Consider the following 22,441-nt stretch of genomic DNA (forward strand, 5'->3'; position numbering starts at 1 on the left):
CTTGTATTCTTGAACTTTCCACTCCCAGAGCACATTATATTCAAATTAGATATAAGAACTAGAAGAACATAATAATAAATATAAACATTTTAAAATTATGGGTTGTGATTTCCATACCTAAAAAAATATTTTCTTTTTAAATAAGAAGACTCCACTTTGAGAAGCGTGGTGTGAAAAGGATTTGTAAATATGTTCTGTTAAATAAATCATGTTAAATAAAAAACGCTGAGATTGGGAATAAGAATCTGTCAAATAAAACACAAACACTGTTCACTCCTGACAGTAAAACTGATTTATTAAGAACTGTGTGTTTCCCCTTTAATATATATGTTTTTTACAATACGGGGAGAAAAAAACATCATATCGAGGACTTAGAACCAGACAGAAATAATGTGGGTGAAATTTCAGTAATTAATGTAATTAAAAACAAAACAAAACAAAACAAAACAAAAAAAAACACTAAACACAGAAAAACTGAGGTGTTTGGAGTAACATTTTTCCTTTAGTAAGATTTTCCTTCTTATTGATATTTGATTTCTTTGGATTATTTTTAATTAAATATGTAGATGAACAGTAATAAACACGGTTCTAAGCACTCGATAGTTCAGTAAAAACACCCGTCTTAAACATGATATAACACGCTATAACATTACTCAACATCATCTATACAGTAATTAATGCCCAGAACTGCATCCACTCACACGTATACATTAAGGTAGAGCCATCTGATTGGTTAACAGGCTGAGTCTAACAGCCAATCAGAGTGGAGCTTTGCCTTGCTGAGTGTCTGAGCTCTGAGGAGACAATAATTTTATACAGCAAAATCATATTTTAGTGTAAAATGAAATGATCATTTATCTTTAGATCTGAGGAGATGAAATAAACCTTACTGATGAACATTTACAGAGGAACAGAGCAGGAAGGAAAGATGACGTCATTATCAACCAATAAATTCAGATTTGGATTTTTGTCCTATGTTAAAATAAATACTGAGAACACCGCCGTCTGATCCGGCCAGAGGACGCGTGCAAATAAACACAACAATAATCACAATAAAAATCCGATCTCTTCCCCAAAACTGCGATTCTACTGAAAAGGAATCCAGCAGGTTTTAAGACATCGTGTGCATGTGTGTTCTGTGCTCAGAGAAATTTTAAACCCACTACAGTTTTACACCACAGACAATAAACATAAACATAAACACACACACACACACACACAACATGAATTCAAAATGTTTGTTTTTTTAAATTGTGTGTTCAGCCTGAGGAGTTGCGAAGCCTCGGCCATGATTTATTATCAATATTTAATTAAATACTGTAAAATAAGTCACCTAATACAAATCACACAGTAGAACATGTTTCTCATCTACAATCAGCAAAAACTCCACCTGTGTCTGTCAATAAATACTCACAGGAGCTAGCATTACAGCTAACGGGCTAACACGGGAGCTAGCATTACAGCTAACAGGCTAACACAGGAGCTAGCATTACAGCAAACGGGCTAACATGGGAGCTAGCATTACAGCTAACGTGCTAACACAGGCGATAGCATTAAAACAAACGGGCTAACACAGGAGCTAGCATTATAGCAGACATGCTAACATGAAAAATAGCACAATATCAAATGGGGCAAACTGTGAAACCGTATTACAGCAAACATGCTAGCCCAGGTACTAGCATTATAGCAAATTGGCTAACATGTTAATTAGCATTACAGTCAATAGGCTAACTCTTAAAGTAGCAAACTAGACTTGCTGTACAAAAACTACTCCTTTGAACTTATTTAGCAAAAGCAACAGGATTAGCTCATTTATTTATTATTGTTGATTCAGTTTTTGTGTGTTATTATTGTAAATTATTTGTCAAAGATCAGACTAACCAAGTAGCATTCCTGCTCACTAGCCATTAGCTACAGTGCTGCAGGTGTGGAACCGTCTGTTAGCCGTTATTTAGCCTGCAGCTTCCTGTTACTGTAAGGTCAAATATACATTAATGTTGTGTGGTTTTTTTTTAAAAAATAGATCACAGTGTAGAGGAAACATCGCACCCCCTCAACCACAACACACACACACACACAGCACAATTTGCAAAAACAGCATTAAATAACACAATCTGTCTCTCCTCATACCACTACTCTTAAAATCTTTACATTAAAACATTCTTTACTATATATACTGCTCTTCTGTCCCTTATATTACAACATATTTTAATCCTAACCACTTAAATCTGTAACAAATATCAATTTATACATCATTATTTGACTCTCCACAGTATCATGATAATTATCAAGGTTGAAAACAGAAATTGCTATAAGTAATACGCTAAGACTCAATATTCTTAAGACTTAAAAATGAAGACTTAAAAGTGTGTAGTGTTAAATGATATGAAATTCCTGCACATACAGATTTTGCCATGGGCAGAGCTTAAGTTCAATTCAATCAGCCAATCACAAAACTTGAGAGTATGATATCACTACTAGCCTTCTTTGACTAGATATACACAATGTACTTAATTCAATTAAATTTTTATTTGTACAGCGCTTTTTACAGTAGACATTGTCTCAAAGCAGCTTTACAGAAATATATAAGCACGTTATACAGATTTTAAATGTGTGAATTTATCCCAATTGAGCAAGCCAGGTGGCGACGGTGGCGAGGAAAAACTCCCTAAGATGTTAAGAGGAAGAAACCTTGAGAGGAACTACACAGCTGTAATTACACAGCGTAATGGCTAACACTGGGCTAACGTTAGCCAGCTAACGTTTTTATTTAGCCAACTTTAACGTTACGTCTGCAGCAGTAGCTGTGTGACGTTATGCAACTAGCCAAGTTTGGTAGCAAGCTAACGATAGATAACCAATTATATTGTGTTAAAACAGATGATTAAATGCTAAGAAGCAAAAAGAACCGCTATTAGAAAGGTCACATACTCCGCCCAATTTGACGCCTCAAAATCTGTACATGCTACTTTCCTGCTAAGGTAAAAACTTCAGAAATACCGCTTACTCTCTCTCAATTACACCTAATTTAAGGAAGTTTAAATAAGAGGATTTTAAATGACATGCTGCACCGGGAAATAATGCGGGACATCAACACCAGCACAGAGTTGTGACATCATCAACACCCGCTACTCCAGTCAGACCCTGAAAAATCATCCTTTCATTCCGTCTCTCATCTTTTGATCCAGAGTGATGGAGAGACCGTGGCAGAGGTAGAGAGACAGATGGAGAGAGAGATGGAGATAGAAAAATGGAGGGATGGATAAAGAGAGAGAGAGATACATTATACAGAGAGAGAGAGAGAGAGAGAGAGAGAGAGAGATGGAGGCTACGAGCTAGAAGAGGAGAAAAAGTGCGTGATGTCGTCCACGCTGCGCTGCACCTTCCCCATGTAGAAATCAATGTTGTGAGAAAAGTCTGTACACACACTCGAGTGGGCGTCGCCAAATGCGCAGTATAACGCAGTCCCACCCACACTGATCACCACGGTCACCAGACACAGAAGGAGCAGGAGGAGCCAGGAGTCTCCACCCACCTCATCTGTATATTGAAGAGAGAGACTGAGACTCATATTACAGGTCTGATATACTTCATTACTCTCTGTGTGTGTGTGTGTGTGTGTGTGTGTGTGTGTGTGTGTGTGTGTGTGTACCATGCTCCAGGCCGTCGTCAGGAACGTGGAAACGGACTCTGCGTTTAGTCTGTCTGTTTGTGGAGGAAGTGTCATCTCCTCCGTCACGGACTCTTCTCTTCAGGATGGAGATGAGGCCTGAGGCAGGAGTGATCTGAGGACGAGAGTAGAACACACCGTTAGAAAGTCAACACACTAAGTAAATGAAACACACACACACACACACACACACACACACACACACACACACACACACACACACACACACACACTGTTTATCCACTAGATGGCCGTGTGTATAAGAGCAGTAAGGTGTTCAGTCTGCACCTCCACTCAGCTGGTTTGATATTTTTTCATACATTTCAGTGTGTGCTATCAACAGGCAGATAGACAGGCTGAGAGAGAGACAGGTAGACAGACAGACATGAACTTACCCAGTGTAGTCTGATCAGTTTGATGTCTGATTCTCTTTTTTATGTTCGTTTTTAGGATACATATATGTGGCTCATTACAGATAATAATAACAATAATAATAATAATAATAATAATAATAATAATAATAATTCAGTTTCAAGTGCTGTACACACTTAAAAGATGACATCATGCTGAAGTAAAGGTAACTGAAATAATCATTAACCCAGTAAATATTAAATAATAAATAAATATTAGTATAAATGAACGCTGGATTAAAGTCAGTGTGAGTGGTGCAGACACATGAAGAGATGGAGACAGTAAGTAATACCGGACTTTATATTTTAACTGACTCAAGTCCAGAATGATGATGTTATTTATGATGATGTTATTTATGATGATGTTATAATAATCAGACAGTGAGGTGATCAGTGAGTTTCAGAGTCGGCTTTTCCCTACAATATAAATATCATTCATTAAATCAACATCCTCATCATCACTGTCTGTACACGACCACCGAGAACATAACAGAACACTTACTGCCGTGTGTGTGTGTGTGTGTGTGTGTGTGTGTGTGTGTGTGTGTGTCTAAATGAAACATTATAACATCACTTCAAACACTCAAAACACCTACACCTGTACTCGGTCATTACCTCTAATCATTACCCCCCCCCCCTCCCGACACACACACACACACACACACACACACACACACACACAAACCAAAATGAAATATGCCATTATACAGCATTAGTGTGCTAAATTTAAAAGGTTAAAAGGGAGTGCCACTGTGGCTTTGGTGAAAAATATTAATAATAATAAACCAGAGCTAAAACTCAGCACATCTTGCACACACACACACACACACACACACACACACACACACACACACCCACCCACCTGTCTTTTTCCATCCACTCAAGGTCAGTCTTTTCTTCAAACTTTGAAATGTATTAGGGAGTTTACGGTAAATCACCTGCAACAGGAGTTACAGTAATCTGCTGCTCATGTGGTTTTAGTTTACTACTAACATAAGATTTAAAAACAACAGACACACACACACACTTCCTACAAACACCCATTAAAGCTCCATTACAGATAAAAGCTGACGCCGGAGAACCCCACAGCATAACTAAAGTCCAGTCTGAGTGCTCTACAGAGAACCATGATTTTTCCATCAGGTTTACAAAATGTTCCATCATTTATCTGTGCGAAATCTGGGACTGAAATCTATCAGAATCTCCTGCGAACACGACTGCACACACTGTTCCCCGCCCTGTCTTCACCACCAGGTCGGGGGATTTATCAGGATAAGTGAAATGTGTGATTAGATGAGGTATTCACAAACTCGGGGTCATGACCCCATGAGAGAAACTCACCTCTTTTGTTTTATTCATTTATCTTACAAATTAAAACTCGCAATGTCCATTTTGGGTCATTTACATATATACATATACATATACATTATATATATATATATATATATATATATATATATATATATATATATATATATATATATATATATAAAAATGAATAAAACGATGTGAGCCATTCTCAGCAGCATTTAGGTTTTATGTGTCACGTGTTCAGTGTTTCAGTCCAGCGGGAGCGATGGCACTGATCATGTGACCTGTTCCTGAGCTGTTTATCCTGCTGAAAGAGTTCATTGTCACTGCAGCAGCTCGGGAGAAATCTGCATCTCACATCTCACACTGCACTCATTCAGCTGGGTGACATCACGGTGACATCACACACCGTGGCCCGACTAAATCACACACACTGTTGAGGAAATGTCACTCTGTGTGTGCCTGTGTGTGTGTGCGCATGTTTTCATCCAACAGCTTTTATGTTCATTTTCCATTTTAACAATTACTCCAGATAGTGTTATTTGCTTATTTTGGTTTATTTTGTTGTTGTTGTTTTTTAAGCTATTTAAATTATTATACTGTATTTTTAAGCCTTTATAATTTTTCTTATTTAATTGAACAGATGTACTGATTTATATTTCTCCCTCACCTCCTCCACCTGGATGCGTTTGGCGAGGTCATCCAATATGGTGTCCTCTGGCCTCTGAAGCTCCTCCTCCAGCTCCAGAGCTTCCTCCACTTCCTCTTCCTGTTCCTCTTCCTGTTTCTTTGCTTCTTTATCCTGCTCAGCATGAGACACTGGTTCCACTCCTCCTTCTGTCATTCCCTCTTCTCTCTTTTGGTCAGATTCTACAGGCTCCACCTCCATCCCATCTCTTTCAAGTTCCACCTCCATCCTGCCTCCTCCAGGCTCCGCCTCCTTTCCAATTTCTTGAGGTATCCTCTCTGTCTCCTGTTCTTTCTCTCCCTCACTCTCTTGTTCTCTGTCACACTGTTTCTCGGCTTCCTCTCTGATAGTTGCCGGTGAGGAGCTTTCTGTCATTACCAGGGTGGGTGGGGCTTGAGGAGAAGAAGTGGGCGGACTGGAGGCGGAGTCACAGACATGTGTAGGCTCCCTCTGCTGGGCCAAATAGGCAGTGCCACTTTCACTGGGAGAGACATCATCTTGCTCCAACATCCCCGACTCTGACCGAGAAATAACTATTGTTTTTAAAGAAGAATTGCACTAATAAAAAAAACTGAACTGACAATATATTGTGTTGAATTAAAACTATAAAGATATCCCTCATTCTAAACTTTGTTTTACCCATTTTTTTTTTAATGAAGGGTGCCAATAGTTTTGCAGTTGGTGCTATTAATAAATGACAGCCACTCTGAGTGTCTGAGTGAGAGAGAAAGTGAAATGAGGTCGTGCAACTCAATGCCGAGCCATGTGATGTTCAAGTAACACACACCATACACACACACGCACCCCTTCACACAGCTTCTTATACAATGCAAAACATTACAACATGTTCTCTATGAACCCATTTGTGTTGTGTGTGTGTTTGTGTGTGTGTGGGGGGGGATACTCACTGTCATTGCATGGAGATTCTGATGTGATGTTCTTCTCTCCACAGCTCTCACCGTTCACACTGATCCTGTGCACCAGCTCACACTGAACAGCACACACACACACACGCACAGACCAAAGTTCGACAGACAAGGATTTCAGTCTGCATAATAATAATTATAATAACACAATATTCATTCTCAAAGAAAGAAAGAGAGTGTGCGAGTATGCTGTAATTATAATGTGCGAAGCTGCTGATTGGTCGGCTGTTGGACCAATCACAACACCTCTGAATGTGCTGTTAGCTGGTGTATAACATACAGAACGTACGCTAGTTAGTGTTAGGGATGATAAATAAATGAAGTAAATAAAATATTAAATAAACTGTAGCTGCACTGAGACGCATCAGTGATAAATATTTTATACTGAGACAGTTACCTTTTTATTAAATATGGCACAGAATTGTGCAGAAAAGCACAAATTAAAAAGTAACTTACCTACCAGTTTTAATATGATTTAACACTTTAATGTGATCTGCACTATATACTACAAATATATCAATAAAAATATACTCTCTCTCTGGTCTGTGTGTTTACAGTAGTTAAGTGTCTGTCTCTCTCTCTCTCTCTCACACACACACACACACACACACACAAACACACACTCTCACCGTGTCAGAGCTCCAAGTCGGTCTGCAAAACAGGAAATGACATAAAACAGTCCGTCAGAACTTTTATAAAATAAAATCCTCTTTTTAAATTGGTTACTGTACTGTAGACGTAAGCTCCTTTGAGTGTGTGTGTGTGAGAGAGAGAGAGACAGAGAGAGAGAGATGCAGAGTCTAATATTAGCAATGCACATTTCCCTCAGTACTGAAACTCTAGTACACAGCTCAGATAGCACACACACACACACACACACACACACACACACACACACACTTTACTCTGTTTGTGATCTTGTGTGTGTGTGTGTGTATACACTCACTGTCTGTGTGTCATGCAGATGTGTTTCAGTTTGTCCAGATGTTCTGAATTCAGATTACAGTGAGGAAGGGAGTTCTCTACAGACCTTCTACACCTCCACCTGCTCACTGAGAGACAGAGAGAGAGAAGGAATTTAAAAAACATAATAAATAAGCAGTATTAAGAATAAATGTGCATATGCATGTGTGTGTATTTGTGTGTGCGTGTGTGTATGTGTATGTGTTACCCCATGTCTCCTGCAGGGCGGTGATGTTGGACAGCACTCTCTCGTGGTACAGTCGCTCCAGCTGGAGGAAGCGCACAGCTCTCTCATCTACACACAGCACGGTTAAAGATACACCGCTATTGATGCACTATTGAATACAAGTGTAGAATTTAAATATGATAATTAATATGGTAATAATTCAAATATGTGTGTGTAATAGAGCAGGATTAGGAGAGTAATTGAGTAAGGATACAGTCCTCCTCCTGCACCAGACACTCAGCAATCTGTAATTACACACAACATAAGATTCATTCAGATACAACATTAGAGGTGGTGAAGATGGAGGGATAAGAGAAGGAGGTGTGGATGGAGGAGGTGTGGGTGGAGGAGATGCAGATGGAGATGGTGTAGATGGAAAGGTGTGGATGGAGGAGGTGTGGATAGAGAAGGTGTAGATGGAAAAAGTGTGGGTGGAGAAGGTGTAGATGGAAAAGGTGTGGGTGGAGGAAATGTGGGTGGAGGAGATGCAGATGGAGACGGTGTAGATGGAAAAGGTGTGAATGGAGGAGATGCAGATGGAGAAGGTGTAGATGGAAAGGGTGTGGGTGTAGAAGGTGTAGATGGAAAGGGTGTGGGTGGAGAAGGTGTAGATGGAAAAGGTGTGGGTGGAGGAGATATAGATGGAGGAGGTGTAGATGGAGGAGGTGTAGATGGAGGAGATATAGAATGGTAGGTGTAGGTGGAGGAGGTAAGGTGGAGGGAGACCTGATGGAGGCGTTGTGGCAGTGCAGCATCGTCTCCTCTCTCCTCTAACACACGCAGAGTCTCAGAGACGCAGCGACTGAGATCACGAGGAGAAAAAACACCAACCGGGATTTCCTCAGGACTCAGAGGACCTTCACACACTGTAAAAATACACACACACACACACACACACACACACACACACAGTAACTGAACTATTGTGTAATAATTTATTTGGGTTTTATGCTTCACAAAACTGAATATAATTCATTAAAATCCTGACTGAATGAAGCCGAACTGAAGGGACTCAATAATTATAAACTATGTCATATAGAACACTACACACTATAAATAAACATCTATAACACTTTATTAACTGGCATGCAGAACTTATAACGCAGTGAATTAATCCTCTCGTGAAAAAAACTGAACATGAGGTTTTTGTTGCAGCCGTATATATATATAACATGTTTCTATAATAATTATTTTGCAGAGTTTGAGCAGAACTATGGGACTGTCTTCTGTGAGGAGCATCTGCACTGCTTCACATAACATCTCAGAAGTACAGACATTAACTCTACAATAACAGTGTGTTGCATCATTACTGGATCAGATTACTCACCTGTGTGTTTGTGTGTGTGTGTGTGTGTACCTGAGGGACTGCAGCTCAGTGATGATGAATCTCGCATCAGTTCAGGAGAACAGGCTCCACTGGTGCTGTCCATTTCCTCATCCTCATCCTCCATTTTGGAACCTCCATCTTCTTCTTCATCCTCCTCTTCTTCTCCTGCTCCAGTGTTGTTTGTGAGGTTGTGGTGGAGGTCGTGATGGAGGCGGGCGTGTCCTCCCCGCACCTCCTCCTCCTCCTCCAGCATTCGGATCTGATGCTGGTTCTGGTTCGGGTCTGGAACTCTGGTAGAACCCACTTCACTCTGCAGGTCTGAGTCACTCGACCACCGTCCCTCGTTCATGAGTAACACACATACACACATTCACACACACAGAGCACCTGAAGGGTGGGCACACACACACACACACACACACACACACACACACACACACACACAAACACAAACACACACCACTACTACTTGAGTCTCTGAAAGCTCACTTTAGTTTAGTTAAACACTAAATATCTCATAAATATTTCACACCTACAGAAAAAAGGACAATTTCTATTTATTCTACTGCAAGAAATCCTGCAGAAATCACACCACTGAGCAGTGAGGTGTAAATCTGGCCCCGCCCCTACAGGGCCCAGCCAATCAGAAGGCAGATCCCCACCCCTACAGAATCATAATGGGTGTTTTTTTCTCCCCCTAATGAACACTGATGTTGTGTAACTGCTCCTCTGAGACAATACACACCACCATGAGCTTACGCAACATCACTGTGTAAATTACACACACACACACACACCTGCTCAGTTTGACACTTCTCCATCACACACTCAGAGATGACCTCATTACATGACAGAAGTATATAACTCCAACAAACAAATAAAGAAACACAAATGAATATTTTTAAAATAATTAGGTACATTTAAGAACAGCAGCTGTAGGACAGTCACCAGTAATGCAGTACTGCTTATGTGATACTCTTTACACGCTCTCATGACTACATTTATGCCTAAAATTCCCAACAGTGTGCTGAAAGAGTTCAGGATTACTGTAGAGTCAATGTATAGCCTAAAAAACATTCCCCAATTTGTTTAAAGTCTTTGTATTTTTCCTAAAAATACTGACATTCTGGAAAAACTGGAATGATTTACATATAGCATAAGTGTAGCCCCACACCCTTGGCCGTTCCTGTGTGTTTGTGGTTTTGGACATTACACTCGGAGTCTGTCCCCCCCGACTTCTTTCTGCAAAACAGTGCCGTGTGTGTATTGATAAATATACTCTTTATTAACGTCCAATCAGAATAATATTCTGTTACTGTTACTCACAAACACAAACATGAGATTAACTGTAAATTCACAATCAGCTCTTCACAATCAGCACTTCATGGACTACACCTGAGGAATAATGAATATAAACCTTAAGCATGTATGGTGTTATATTCAGCACTAAGTGTGAGCTGTAAGGGTAAAACTACAGCACTGTGATAGTCTGAACTCTGACATGATGAAAGCTGTGATTCTGTAACTGAACAGGAAGTGAAGGACATGTCTCATTAATCATTAAATACATCATTACTGCTGACTCAGCAACACTACAGGAGTAGGGCACTTCTCTTCTTCCCTACACTGAGAGGAAGTGTGAGAGAGGAATACTGTGAATATTCAGACAGAGCGAGACTCAGACAGACGTTTATCTGATGCTCAATTATCGTCTCACGCATGTATAGACTTGTGCAACAGAAAGATAGAAATTTTAGATAAACGAGTGTAACTAGAATAACTAGAAGGGCTGAAGAGGTGAAAGTGTCACTTTAATAAATCATAACTCAGGAAAAGACGAAAAATAATCAAACACACACACCTTCTGCTTTACCGAAGAGTCCTGTCTGCCTCTTAATAATAATAATAATAATAATAATAATAATAATAATAATCATTATAATTCTCTCTCTCTCTCTCTGACTAGTTTTATACTGCAGATGAACTTTGACCCCGAGTCTCAGATGGTCCTCAATAAACAAATCACACTGCACTCGTGTCCTTCACACATTACAGGGTATTTTTATTATATTGCAATTTTTATTTCATTTTATTTGTTTAATCAGGTGATGACAGTCATATAAAAATTTCATTACGGTCTAGTAAACTTATTTATTTTACTTTTTCGATATTACTAATGTCTGTTCTGCGTCATAACTAAAACAACACCTTTTAAAAGATGCAGTAAATTCAGGCTAGGTCTCTGTAATCTTCCCAGAGCATCAGGTCTGTAGTTTGAGGAAACATGAGGACAGAATAATGTATCAACTCAGGAACTATAACAAACTCATAACACAGAAGTTTAGATGGAGTTGGAGTTAAATATTACTTTTAATATAAAGAGTAAAGAATAAAACCCTGCAGGGAAGTTTACCTGTGCACAAACCCTGCGTTTCTGTCACTGGCATAAAGTTGGTCTGACGTTGGATGTTCGATATTCATGGATATGTGGGACTGTCTCTAAAGTTACATACGACATTGTTATACACGTTTCTAACTTCAATAGCATTTGAAGGGAATGACTTACAGTCATATAACCAACTGGAAAGTGTTCATCTAGGTGTCCGCTATAATGCACACCTAGATTAGATTTTTGATATTTAACAAAATAAACTATTAAATCATATATAAAAATTGCCATGTATTTTATTACTGCATGGGCTCATATACAAGATATACCATAATTTAAAGCTCAATAGCATTTGAAGGGAATGACTTACAGTCACACAACCAACTGGAAAGTGCTCATCTAAGTGTCAGGTATGATGCACACCTTTTAGATTTCTGATATTTAATAAAATAAACTATTAAATCACATTTAAATTTGACATGTATTTCATTACTGAATAGGCCCATACACAAAATATACCATAATTTAAAGCTCAATAGCATTTGACGGGAATGATGTACAGTCATGAAGCGAACTGTAAAGTGTTCAGCTAGGTGTCAGGTATGATGCACCCTACAATGCATGAACCAAAAAACCCTTCACGAATGCACAAAGGGGGTCAAAATGACCCGTACTGGATTGAATGGTTTTCTTCAAAAAATAGATGTCCTATTAATGAAATATATTATGTGTATATATATATATATATATATATATATATATATATATATATATATATATATATTCACACACATTATATATATATATATATATATATATATATATATATATATATATATATATTAATACATATTCACACACACACACATTATATAATACACATACATATATGGGTATATATATATTCATACATATACATACATACATATAGGGTTAGGCTACATATAGCATTTGAAGGGAATGACTTATAGGAATGACTTATAGTCATTCATGTAGGAATGACTTATAGTCATTGTGTGACTTATAGTCACACACACACACACACACACATATATATATGTGTGTGTGTGTGTGTGTGTGTGTGTGTGTGTGTGTGACTATAAGTCATTCCCTTCAAATGCTATTGAGCTTTAAATTATGGTATATTTTGTGTATGACCCCAAGCAGTATATGATTTAATATCTTATTTTAATATCAGAAATCTAAAAGATGTGCATTGTAGGTGACACCTAGCTGAACACTTTACAGTTGGCTTCATGACTGTACGTCATTTTGTGTATGGGCCTATTTAGTAATGAAATACATGTCAAATTTAAATGTGATTTAATAGTTTAGTTTATTAAATATCAGAAATCTAAAAGGTGTGCATCATACCTAACACCTAGATGAACACTTTACAGTTGATTGTGTGACTGTACATCATTCCCTTCAAATGCTATTGAGCTTTAAATTATGGCTATTTTGTGTATGAGCCCATTCTGTAGTGAAATACATGGCAATATTTACATATGATTTAATAGTTTATTTTGTTAAATATCAAAAATCTAATCTAGGTGTGCATTATAGCGGACACCTAGATGAACACTTTCCAGTTGGTTATATGACTGTAAGTCATTCCCTTCAAATGCTATTGAAGTTAGAAACGTGTATAACAATGTCGTATGTAACTTTAGAGACGGTCCCTTAATTTCCGCATATCCGAGAATATCGAACGTCAAACATTAAACAAACTTTATTTCAGTGTGTCTGTCCTACATTTCTCTCCTGAGTGTGTTTGTTTGTATGTGTACAGTGTGTGTGTGAGAGCATTAAGCAGCTCTGTGATCACGGTCTCTGCTCTAAATCTCACACAGACAAATTTTATTCTGTTACATAAACATAAAACATTATCGCGTTAATAAAAGCAATATAGGTATAATCTCATTTTAGTAACGGAGATAAATAATAATAATAATAATAATAATAATAATAATAATAATAATTTTATTATGACCCAATAGCAATGTATATTAATGTACACTATAAACACATAATAAATAGAAATATGCACACAGGCGGATTACATAGCCTACAGAACCTTTACTGCATTTACACCTTTAAACCTAATTTACTTTCTTTTCACCCCATCTGTGGATTCATTTCCGCAATCTGACTTCCGTTTATCTTCTCTGTACAGAAATAAAGTGTAAAACTCACAGATGTGTTAGCTCCAGATGAGATTAATCCAACACACCGCGTTAAAAACACACATTAAACCGCTCACTGTTTATATCTGCGGCTCTGCATCGCGCTTCCTGACATCCATCCGGGTACCTTCTCCCAGCGCTTACGTCACGGAAATACCCGGAAATGAATTGCCCAGCCATTTCAGTTCTAGTTTTCTTTAACCCACTTTAGCGTATTTATAATGCCCCCCCCAAAAAACAACAACAACAACAACGTTTTGAATAATAAATTATATGCAATATATAATTTTCATGCGATATGTTAAATTTTTTAACCAAGCAGTCGACATCGCAGTATTTTCTTTCGTTAATTCTGGTAGAACGATCCTTGTATTAAAAACTACGCCACCCATGAGCACCCGCTTTCCAGATTAGCTAAATTATCGTGTGGCTATCTTTGTTAAAGCTCTAACATAATTCGTCTGCAGCAGCCATTGCGTGTTGTTGTGATCTTTTATTCTTTAACGACAAATACATTTAGTACGATAAGTTGGGGGCTTTTCCTTTACAATAAAATATATCTGTTTGAATGATTCGCTAGCTATCTTAATTAGCTCGCTAGTTACACGACCAGAACTCCCGGATGAAATCGCGACATCTGATTGGTCCAGCGAACAACGAACCACAAAACGAAGTTAAACGAAATATGTTCGTATATAGAGACTTGTCGTGATGAATTAGACATCTAGTGGAAACAGTGTGGTACTGCACACTACTCAGAAATAAACAAAGTCTAATTTAAAACGATATATATATATATATATATATATATATATATATATATATATATATATATATATATATATATAAAAAGGAAAAATAAATGTGACCAAATAATATTGACTTCTCATGTTGGACTAATTACAGATTTAATGCACTTCAAGTTATCAAATGTCTTAAACATCACACTCAATTATAAAATGCAATGGGAAAATGGGATAAAGTATATTTCACTCAATTGTCCTTTTGATGTCAATAATTTGCCTTTAAAATGATCTTCATTCAACCTGTAAGTTGTACTACAAAAGAATGAATCAGCATCTTTCAGTAACAAATCAGTTATTTAAAAACAGACACTGAATCTTCTATACTTCGATTACTAAATGACAACATAAATACTGTATATCAGAAGAGGATTTTATAATAGATTACACAATAGTGAATAATTATCCACGATACACATCATACAAAATAATTATAACGATATTATCATCTTATATAAGTATTACATTTAACTTATAAATCCCCAAAGTGCAGAAGCAAACACTTCTTTATTCTCTTTTTATTAGAAGTTCATATTCACATAATTTATATACACATTAATGATGAAGAAAAAAACACATCTTTTCTTACAAAACAAACTGTGTGTGACGTCCCGTACTGCTGCGAGTGTAAGAGTACCAAATAACCAGCACAAGAAACACCACTTTATTCTAATTTTATACAAACACATTTTACAGAAGTGGTTCCAGCACTTTCAAAATGCACAAATATGATTTGTATAAAATATCATCACTGTGTTCTGTTCAGATGAAACCTAGCAGGATTCAGACATGCAGTTTGAGAGCATCATGCTGAACTGGTGGCTATAGACCTCCATTACCTGTTAAGTACATTAGCCTCATAACTCCAGAAGCGGTGTGATAATTAAATCTGTATTATTTTTATTATTAAAGTTATAAGATGATAATAAGTTATAAAGTATGCTGCCATATGTAACATCACGTTGTATATGTTGGCTTTTGAAAGGTAATTTATTGTTTATTAAAAATATTTTATTTACTGAAGGCTTTCACAGTAACATTATTTTACACCTAAAAAAAAAAGACCAGTGCAGATTTATTGAGGTTAAACAGAATTATAATGTCCAGTTTATTATTATTACTCCATGACTATATTAGAAGTCATAATTAATTCAATAAATATGCTGATTCTGAAGCAACGTAACACTATAAAATCATCATATTGCCCCAACTGTGTGTGTGTGTGTGTGTGTGTTAGCATGTAGTTCTTATCCACAGCCCGTGTTTTTGGTGTTCTCCAGGATCTCGTTGTAAAGCCAGCTCTGTGTGAACTCCTCTGATTTCTCCATCAGCTCAAACAGACGTTTGTACTCCCTCGGGGAAATCTGTCCCGTCATCACGTCCTCAAACAGTCCCATCTGCAGCAGAAGGTCTGTGCCGCTGCCCGCGCTCCACGAACTGCATCCCGGAATAAATCGTCAGTCAAATTAATCACATCTCCACAGTAAACCCTGCTGTGTATCTGAGTGAGGTGACGCTGCTGCCACACGCTGCTGATTCTCAGGAACTGCATTTCTCACTATCAATAACTTCATTTATTTTTATGATTTGTGATCTGAGTGAGTGTGTGTGTGTGTGTGTGTGTGTGTGTGTGTGAGACGTACTTAAGCTTGTCGATGAGCCTGCAGCGGCGTTTAGTTAGACACTGTTTGACCATCATCACCAACGTGCTGCTGTTAAAGGGAGTGATTGAGGAGGAGAACAAATCCTCACGAGGAGTGATCCTCACCAAGCACAGGTGATCATTAGGAACATGCTGAAAACACACACACACACACACACACACATTAATACTCCATGTATAGTGTTTAGAAGGATTTGTTTTTATTCGTTATAGTGTTTAATCTGAAACATTGCCTCAGTGCCCCCTGCTGGAGGAGTGCTGTACTGTCACAGTGATTTAAATTTAAGAAAAATGTGTGCGCACATTATCATTTACACACATTACTGATTAACACTCAGCAGATTACTTGTGTGTTAGTTTGAATAAAACGTGTATGACGTGTGAACAGGAGTTTCACTCACAGTGCTCTTAGGGATCGCTGGACCTCCGTGCTTCGACGCTGTAACAAAAGACGACCATGGTTCCTGATAAAACACACACATACACACGACAGTTATGAATATGAATCATCAGAATAACAAACTGTAGAGGGAAGTGTAGAGCAGTAAATGAACAGACCTGGTGCAGCAGCTCAATATCACACGCCATCTGCCACAGAGCACTCAGAGCCTGATAGTTCCTGTAATCTCCAGGTCTCGCTGCCAACTTCTGTCTCACACACACACAGACATTGTTCTGATGATTCATACAGACAGATACACACAGACAGACAGAGAGACAGACAGACAGACAGACAGACAGACAGACTCACGGTGTACTCTCTCTCACTGATGAACATGATGAGCTCCACTCGGCCGTAGCGGAACACAGACAGACGCTCATACAGAGCATAAACCAGCTTCCACAACATGTTCCTCTCGTTCCTCTGTGACAAAATCCCCACCACCTTCACCGGCACGTCTGAACACACACACACCATCACATTATCACCTTCACCAGCGCATCTGAACACACACATACACACACACACACACACACACACACACACACCTGCTGTCCACGGCACCTCAGAGATCCTGAGATCAGTAAAGAGTTTCTCGGAGAACATGGCTGGAGGCTTCATGCTGCCCTGACCAATCGGGTCCAGCTTAAAGAAATCACAGTGGATCACCTGCAACTGTCCATCCAGCTTACACTCCAACTCCTAACACACACACACACACACACACACACACACAGTGTTATAGTAGAACTGCAATAAACTTTTAGTATATTCAGTCCTTCCCATTTCTCTGTTGTCACTGGGGCGGAGTATCAATGAGGGGTGGGGCATTGATGGGACGGGGCATTAATGAGGTGGTTATGGAGAATCTGTGATGTTTACCTGCAGCTCAGGGAGGAAGGATTTATCGCTCTCCAGCGCCACCACTCTGTGAGCTCCACAGTTCAGAAGTGTGCGAGTTAACACACCCGGTCCTATACACACACACACACACACACACACACACAAACACACAAACACTTGTGAGGTTCTTCATCATGACCCTTTAATCTTCACATCTATAACATCACATTACACACAACACTTTTGGATCGAGTTTGTAAGTCAGTAACACACACACACACACACCTGGGTTGCACTCGAATATGACGGCCTTGCCCTCGTCGATGTCGGGTGTGAGGTGCTCGGTGACCACGCGTGCGAGCTCAGGGTCGACGATGAAGCGTCTCAGGTGTTTGCAGGTGAGGGCCTTGCGTGTGTTCTCCTCCACCTCACCCAGGTCCAGCGGGTCATAGCGGCTTAGGGGGCGGAGTTGATTCTGGAAGTTGGCGGCGGCAGCGGAGAGGTTCCTGCACGTTCTTCCCGAGAAGTGAGACACCTGCTCCACCCTGCACCCGTCCACTGAGGTTCTCCTCCACTCGCCCACCGAGAACCCACATGCTGAGGAGGAGAGAGCACGCTGACCTGACACGTGGGGCGGGCCTAAGAGAACCTGCACACATCGCAGGAGAACCCTGGTCCTACCACACACGGACATGATGGACCTCTCACTGCTGAGAGAGAGAGAGAGAGAGAGAGAGAGGGAGGAAACATTTATTTTCGTTTCTTTCTCCTTCATCTGTCCTTTGTTCCTTCCGTGCTTCCTACTTCTTTATTTTTATTCTTCCGTTATGTCCCTTACTGTTTCTTTCCTTTTTCTCTTTTCTTTCCAATTGTTTATTCATATCATCTTCAGTGTTTGTATATTTATTTTTAATTTCAGCATAATTCATATTTAGTCACGTCTATATTTCTAATAATCACTTATAACCGATATTTATAACTTATTATCCCTCACATTCATATTTATAATTAATGTACATCACTGTGTGCACGTGACTGATTTTATATTTTCTAATTAAACAGATTATGAAACTTTGGACGTTGGACAATAACGTTACTGATGCATTATAATGTATTTAATAACATTAAGGGTACATTTTTATGAATTTAATAACATTAAGGATGAATTATAATGTATTTAATAACAATAAAGCAGAAGAATCTAACTAAAGGGCAAGCTGTCTGACGTTGACGTTATTTAATTAGCCATGTGGCTAAGCTAGCGCGTGAGCTAATTCCGCTAATATAAAACACTGATTATTTTTTATAATAATAATCTTTATAATAATAATAATAATAATAATAATAATAATAATAATAATAATAAGTGTGTTCCGACCTGTGGAGTGTGTGAGTTTACACAGCTGATGGAGAACACAGGACGGTGTGAGGAACAAAAGCTCGCTTCATCTTTCTACATCCACTAACATTGTAATGTGACATTGAACACACGCTCGGCGAACAACGCTGACTTTTCCCCACCCGTATTCTGATAGACCACGCCCCCACTTCGCTGTGATTGGATAAACCACAGAACCATCTCATTGGGCCGCGTTTCAATGCGTGTGTTGTATTCTCGCGCGCTCATGAAGTGTCTCTCAGAACCTGAGGTACTAACCCGAACTGTTCCCTGTTCAGTAGTGTTTAGTACCGCTACTGTGTGTGTGTGTTTTCTTTACCTGGGAGGATTTTAAAGCTCACGCGCTAATCATTTAACAGCCTAGTATGATTGTAGTGTGTGATTTGGAACAGCCACAATGCGCAGTAGGCGGCTGAGTCTGAGCTGCTAACCAATCCTAGGGCAGGAGGCGGGATGTGTCGGAATGCGGTTGGGAGATATATAACCCATAAAAGTTTTTTATTATATGGCGCACACAAGTCCGTCATCATCGTGCGACAGACAGCGTTATGTTGTTATCAATGTCATCAAAATAGCGTCAAAGATACGCATACGGTAGTTTTATTGATTATATGAATACTGCAAAATAAGTTATAGTGTTCTTGAAGTTGAGCTTGAAAATATTTTAAAAGAGTTGGTAGAAGTCTTAAATACAGAACTCAAAACTCAATTTAAAATTAATATTACTTTAATTCAGTTGAATCAACGCGATGGCCGTATTTTATGCGTAAATAGAGCGCTTTGTGTCAGTCTTGAGTGCTTGAGTGAGAAAATGGCGGTCTCCGTCTCAGTGAGGAGTAAAGTGGAGAGTAAAATGGAGCGGTTTATTAGTCCGGGGAAAGGAAACGGATTACGGGCTCTGAGTGAAATTAAACCTGGACAACTGATTTATTCATCGGAACCAATCGCTTTCTGTGTAGCCGAAAAGTTTTTAAAATCCACCTGCCAGACCTGTCTCTGCAGGTGAGTGTGTCACTTACTTTATTTAGTTTTATTTGCATGTATTATATAATTGGGCTGTTAATAAGGTCAACAGTTAGACTGATGAATCTGTCGAAATCATAACTGATTACAGCAAATGACCGGCTCAGTTCCAAATTCGCCCGGTCCCTATTCACTACTAGTGCACTACATAGGGTGTAGGAAGTTGACACACCCCCCTCCCCATTCTACACAGGTAGGATGTAGTACACTTAATTAGTGAATAGTGATCCATTTGGGATGCAGCCTGTGATAATATTTTCACTTTGTGCTTTAGACAGTTACACTGTTTCAACTGTTTTCGGAGAGAGAGAAAGAAAGAAAGAGAGAGAATCATGTTATAAATGTGACGCTCAGTGTGTTAAATGTCAGTTTTACAGTTAGACTCCAGGGGGCGCTGTGGCTCTTTGTTTATTCACTACTGCAACACAAACAACGGCTGTGTCCTAAATCATTATACTAATTTTCTACATAGTGTGGTGGAATATTACTACAGAAAGATTACCACTGTTGGGAAGCGTTTGGGTTATGATGTAATGTGGTGGGAGGGGTTTAAGTTATGATGTAATGTGGTGGGAGGTGTTTGGGTTATGATGTAATGTGGTGGGAGGGGTCTGGGTTATGATGTAATGTGGTGGGAGGGGTTTGGGTTATGATGTAATGTATTGGGAGGGGTCTGGGTTATTATGTAATGTGGTGGGAGGGGTTTGGTTTATGATGTAATGTGGAAGGAGGGGTTTTGGTTATGATGTATTATAGTGGGAGGGGTTTGGGTTAAGATGTAATGTGGTGGGAGGGGTTTGGGTTAAGATGTAATGTGGTGGGAGCGGTTTGGGTTAAGATGTAATGTGGTGGGAGGGGTTTGGACAAGTGGCTCTATTTCCACTTGTGGCTATAATATGGATAAATTGATAATTTGATCAGTTGCATTTGATTGGAGCAATGATTGGATATAAATCTGTTTAAATGGAAGTGTTTACATCAGTATGTTTATGTGAATCATTCTCACTGACCTGAACTGAACTGACTGGGTGTAAAGAGGGTCAGTGTGAGTTTGAGTATTTAATCCTGTTCCACAAATCCTGCCCTTATATTGATTTTAGGCATGTAGCTACAGGACAGGAAATGCCCCTAGTGACAGGAAATGCCCAGAGCAGGGAACCCCAAAGGACGATCACTTAAGTCCAGAGAATCTCTAGCTGTGATTGCTCAGTGATTTGGATCTTAATGAACGTTGATCAGGAAATAAAATACAAGAAATAAAATTGAAAACTCCAGCAATTTTATTCCTGAATCCCCTGTGGGTTATTTTTTAAAATAGTTTTATACACACACACACACACACACACTACATCAACTGTATACTATAAATGTGTGTGCGCATGTGTGTGCGCACGCGTGTGTGTGCGTGCGTGTGTGTTTGTGTGTGTGTGAGTATAGGAGTGTTTTAGAGGAAGTGAGTGTAAGATCAAAGCGTAGTGTAATTGTGGGTCGTTCCCATTTGGTTTATTCTTAATGAGCACTAATGAGTGTGTGGAGTTTAAATCAGAGAGTCGCTTAAAGCATAAACACACACACACACAATTACTGCCTTTGATTTTCTGTGTTGTGTGTATGTGTGTGTGAGAGAGAGAGAGCGAGAGAGAGAAATGGAATGCTCTGTGGTGTTTATTCCTCTCTGTACGTTATTCCTTTAAATGATTAGTTTTATGGTTGTGTGTGTGTTCAGTAGTGTAGTGTGTACTACACACACCTCATGTTAATACACACTAGTGGTGGTTGAGGAGATTCCCCCATACTATGTAAAGTGCTTTGAGTGTCTAGAAAAGCGCTATATAAATATAAGGTATTATTATTATTATTATTATTATTATTATTATTATTATTATTATTGCTGATAGAAGGTTGGTGACGGTGAAGTTCAGCGCTGATCCTCACACGGGTCTGACTCTCACCTCTTTAATTTCCCTTTAAAATCACTTTAGCAGTGTCATTTTCTTTCCTCCATTTTATTTCTGTCCTTTTCATTTCCACATGCTCTCTGTGTGTGTGTGTGTGTGTGTGTGTGTGTGTGTGTGTGTGTGTGTGTGTAATTGTTAAAGACATCATTACTCACATAAATGCACTTTTCTGACACTCACATTTTCTCTGTAGGATTACGCTGCGCTGGTTTCA

At 38.9% G+C, this 22,441-nt stretch overlaps 3 protein-coding genes across 4 annotated transcripts in view; 1 reads left to right on the top strand and 2 right to left on the bottom strand.

Annotated features, from left to right (window-relative positions):
- Positions 1-277: 277 nt before the first annotated feature.
- cnsta (consortin, connexin sorting protein a) lies at positions 278-14,323 on the bottom strand. Its single transcript, XM_053633408.1, has 11 exons — positions 14,107-14,323; positions 9,552-9,908; positions 8,921-9,060; positions 8,409-8,439; positions 8,177-8,263; positions 7,952-8,057; positions 7,635-7,656; positions 6,988-7,069; positions 6,062-6,597; positions 3,653-3,785; positions 278-3,540 (listed from the first exon to the last, which is right to left on the bottom strand). Exons 2-11 carry the CDS (start codon positions 9,889-9,891, stop codon positions 3,329-3,331), a joined length of 1,689 nt encoding a protein of 562 aa, XP_053489383.1. The 5' UTR covers positions 9,892-9,908; positions 14,107-14,323; the 3' UTR covers positions 278-3,328.
- A 1,066-nt stretch (positions 14,324-15,389) lies between these two features.
- On the bottom strand, positions 15,390-19,363 carry tfb2m (transcription factor B2, mitochondrial). 2 transcript variants are annotated; one of them, XM_053633411.1, is made up of 9 exons: positions 19,226-19,363; positions 18,133-18,557; positions 17,887-17,978; positions 17,553-17,706; positions 17,314-17,462; positions 17,121-17,210; positions 16,964-17,026; positions 16,543-16,694; positions 15,390-16,336 (listed from the first exon to the last, which is right to left on the bottom strand). In XM_053633411.1, the coding sequence occupies exons 2-9, from the start codon at positions 18,539-18,541 to the stop codon at positions 16,147-16,149; spliced, it is 1,299 nt and encodes a 432-aa protein (XP_053489386.1). In that variant the 5' UTR covers positions 18,542-18,557; positions 19,226-19,363; the 3' UTR covers positions 15,390-16,146. The 2 variants fall into 2 exon arrangements, with proteins under 2 accessions (XP_053489386.1, XP_053489387.1); XM_053633412.1 differs by having other exon boundaries at positions 18,133-18,554; positions 19,226-19,345.
- Positions 19,364-19,793: 430 nt separating this feature from the next.
- The window catches only part of smyd3 (SET and MYND domain containing 3), a 46,913-nt gene continuing 44,265 nt past the window's right edge, over positions 19,794-22,441 (top strand). Inside the window, exon 1 of the mRNA XM_053633413.1 lies at positions 19,794-20,248. Within this exon, the coding sequence (XP_053489388.1) occupies positions 20,058-20,248 (191 nt within the window). The 5' untranslated portion in view covers positions 19,794-20,057. The remainder of the gene's footprint in view (positions 20,249-22,441) is intronic.

This window comes from Ictalurus furcatus, chromosome 9, assembly GCF_023375685.1.
Source record: "Ictalurus furcatus strain D&B chromosome 9, Billie_1.0, whole genome shotgun sequence".
Lineage (NCBI taxonomy): Eukaryota > Metazoa > Chordata > Actinopteri > Siluriformes > Ictaluridae > Ictalurus > Ictalurus furcatus.

Bases quoted from the DNA above. Each gene is read 5' to 3' on its own strand.
- cnsta (XM_053633408.1), bottom strand. From the start codon at position 9,891: ATGTGTGTATGTGTGTTACTCATGAACGAGGGACGGTGGTCGAGTGAC. The intron at 8,440-8,920 runs GTCTCCCTCCAC...GTGTAATTACAG, and splicing joins TGCCACAACGCCTCCATCAG to ATTGCTGAGTGTCTGGTGCA. The intron at 6,598-6,987 runs GTGAGTATCCCC...TTTCTCGGTCAG, and splicing joins AGAATCTCCATGCAATGACA to AGTCGGGGATGTTGGAGCAA.
- tfb2m (XM_053633411.1), bottom strand. From the start codon at position 18,541: ATGTCCGTGTGTGGTAGGACCAGGGTTCTCCTGCGATGTGTGCAGGTT. The intron at 17,707-17,886 runs GTAAACATCACA...TGTGTGTGTTAG, and splicing joins CCTTCCTCCCTGAGCTGCAG to GAGTTGGAGTGTAAGCTGGA. The intron at 16,337-16,542 runs GTACGTCTCACA...TCCGGGATGCAG, and splicing joins AGGCTCATCGACAAGCTTAA to TTCGTGGAGCGCGGGCAGCG.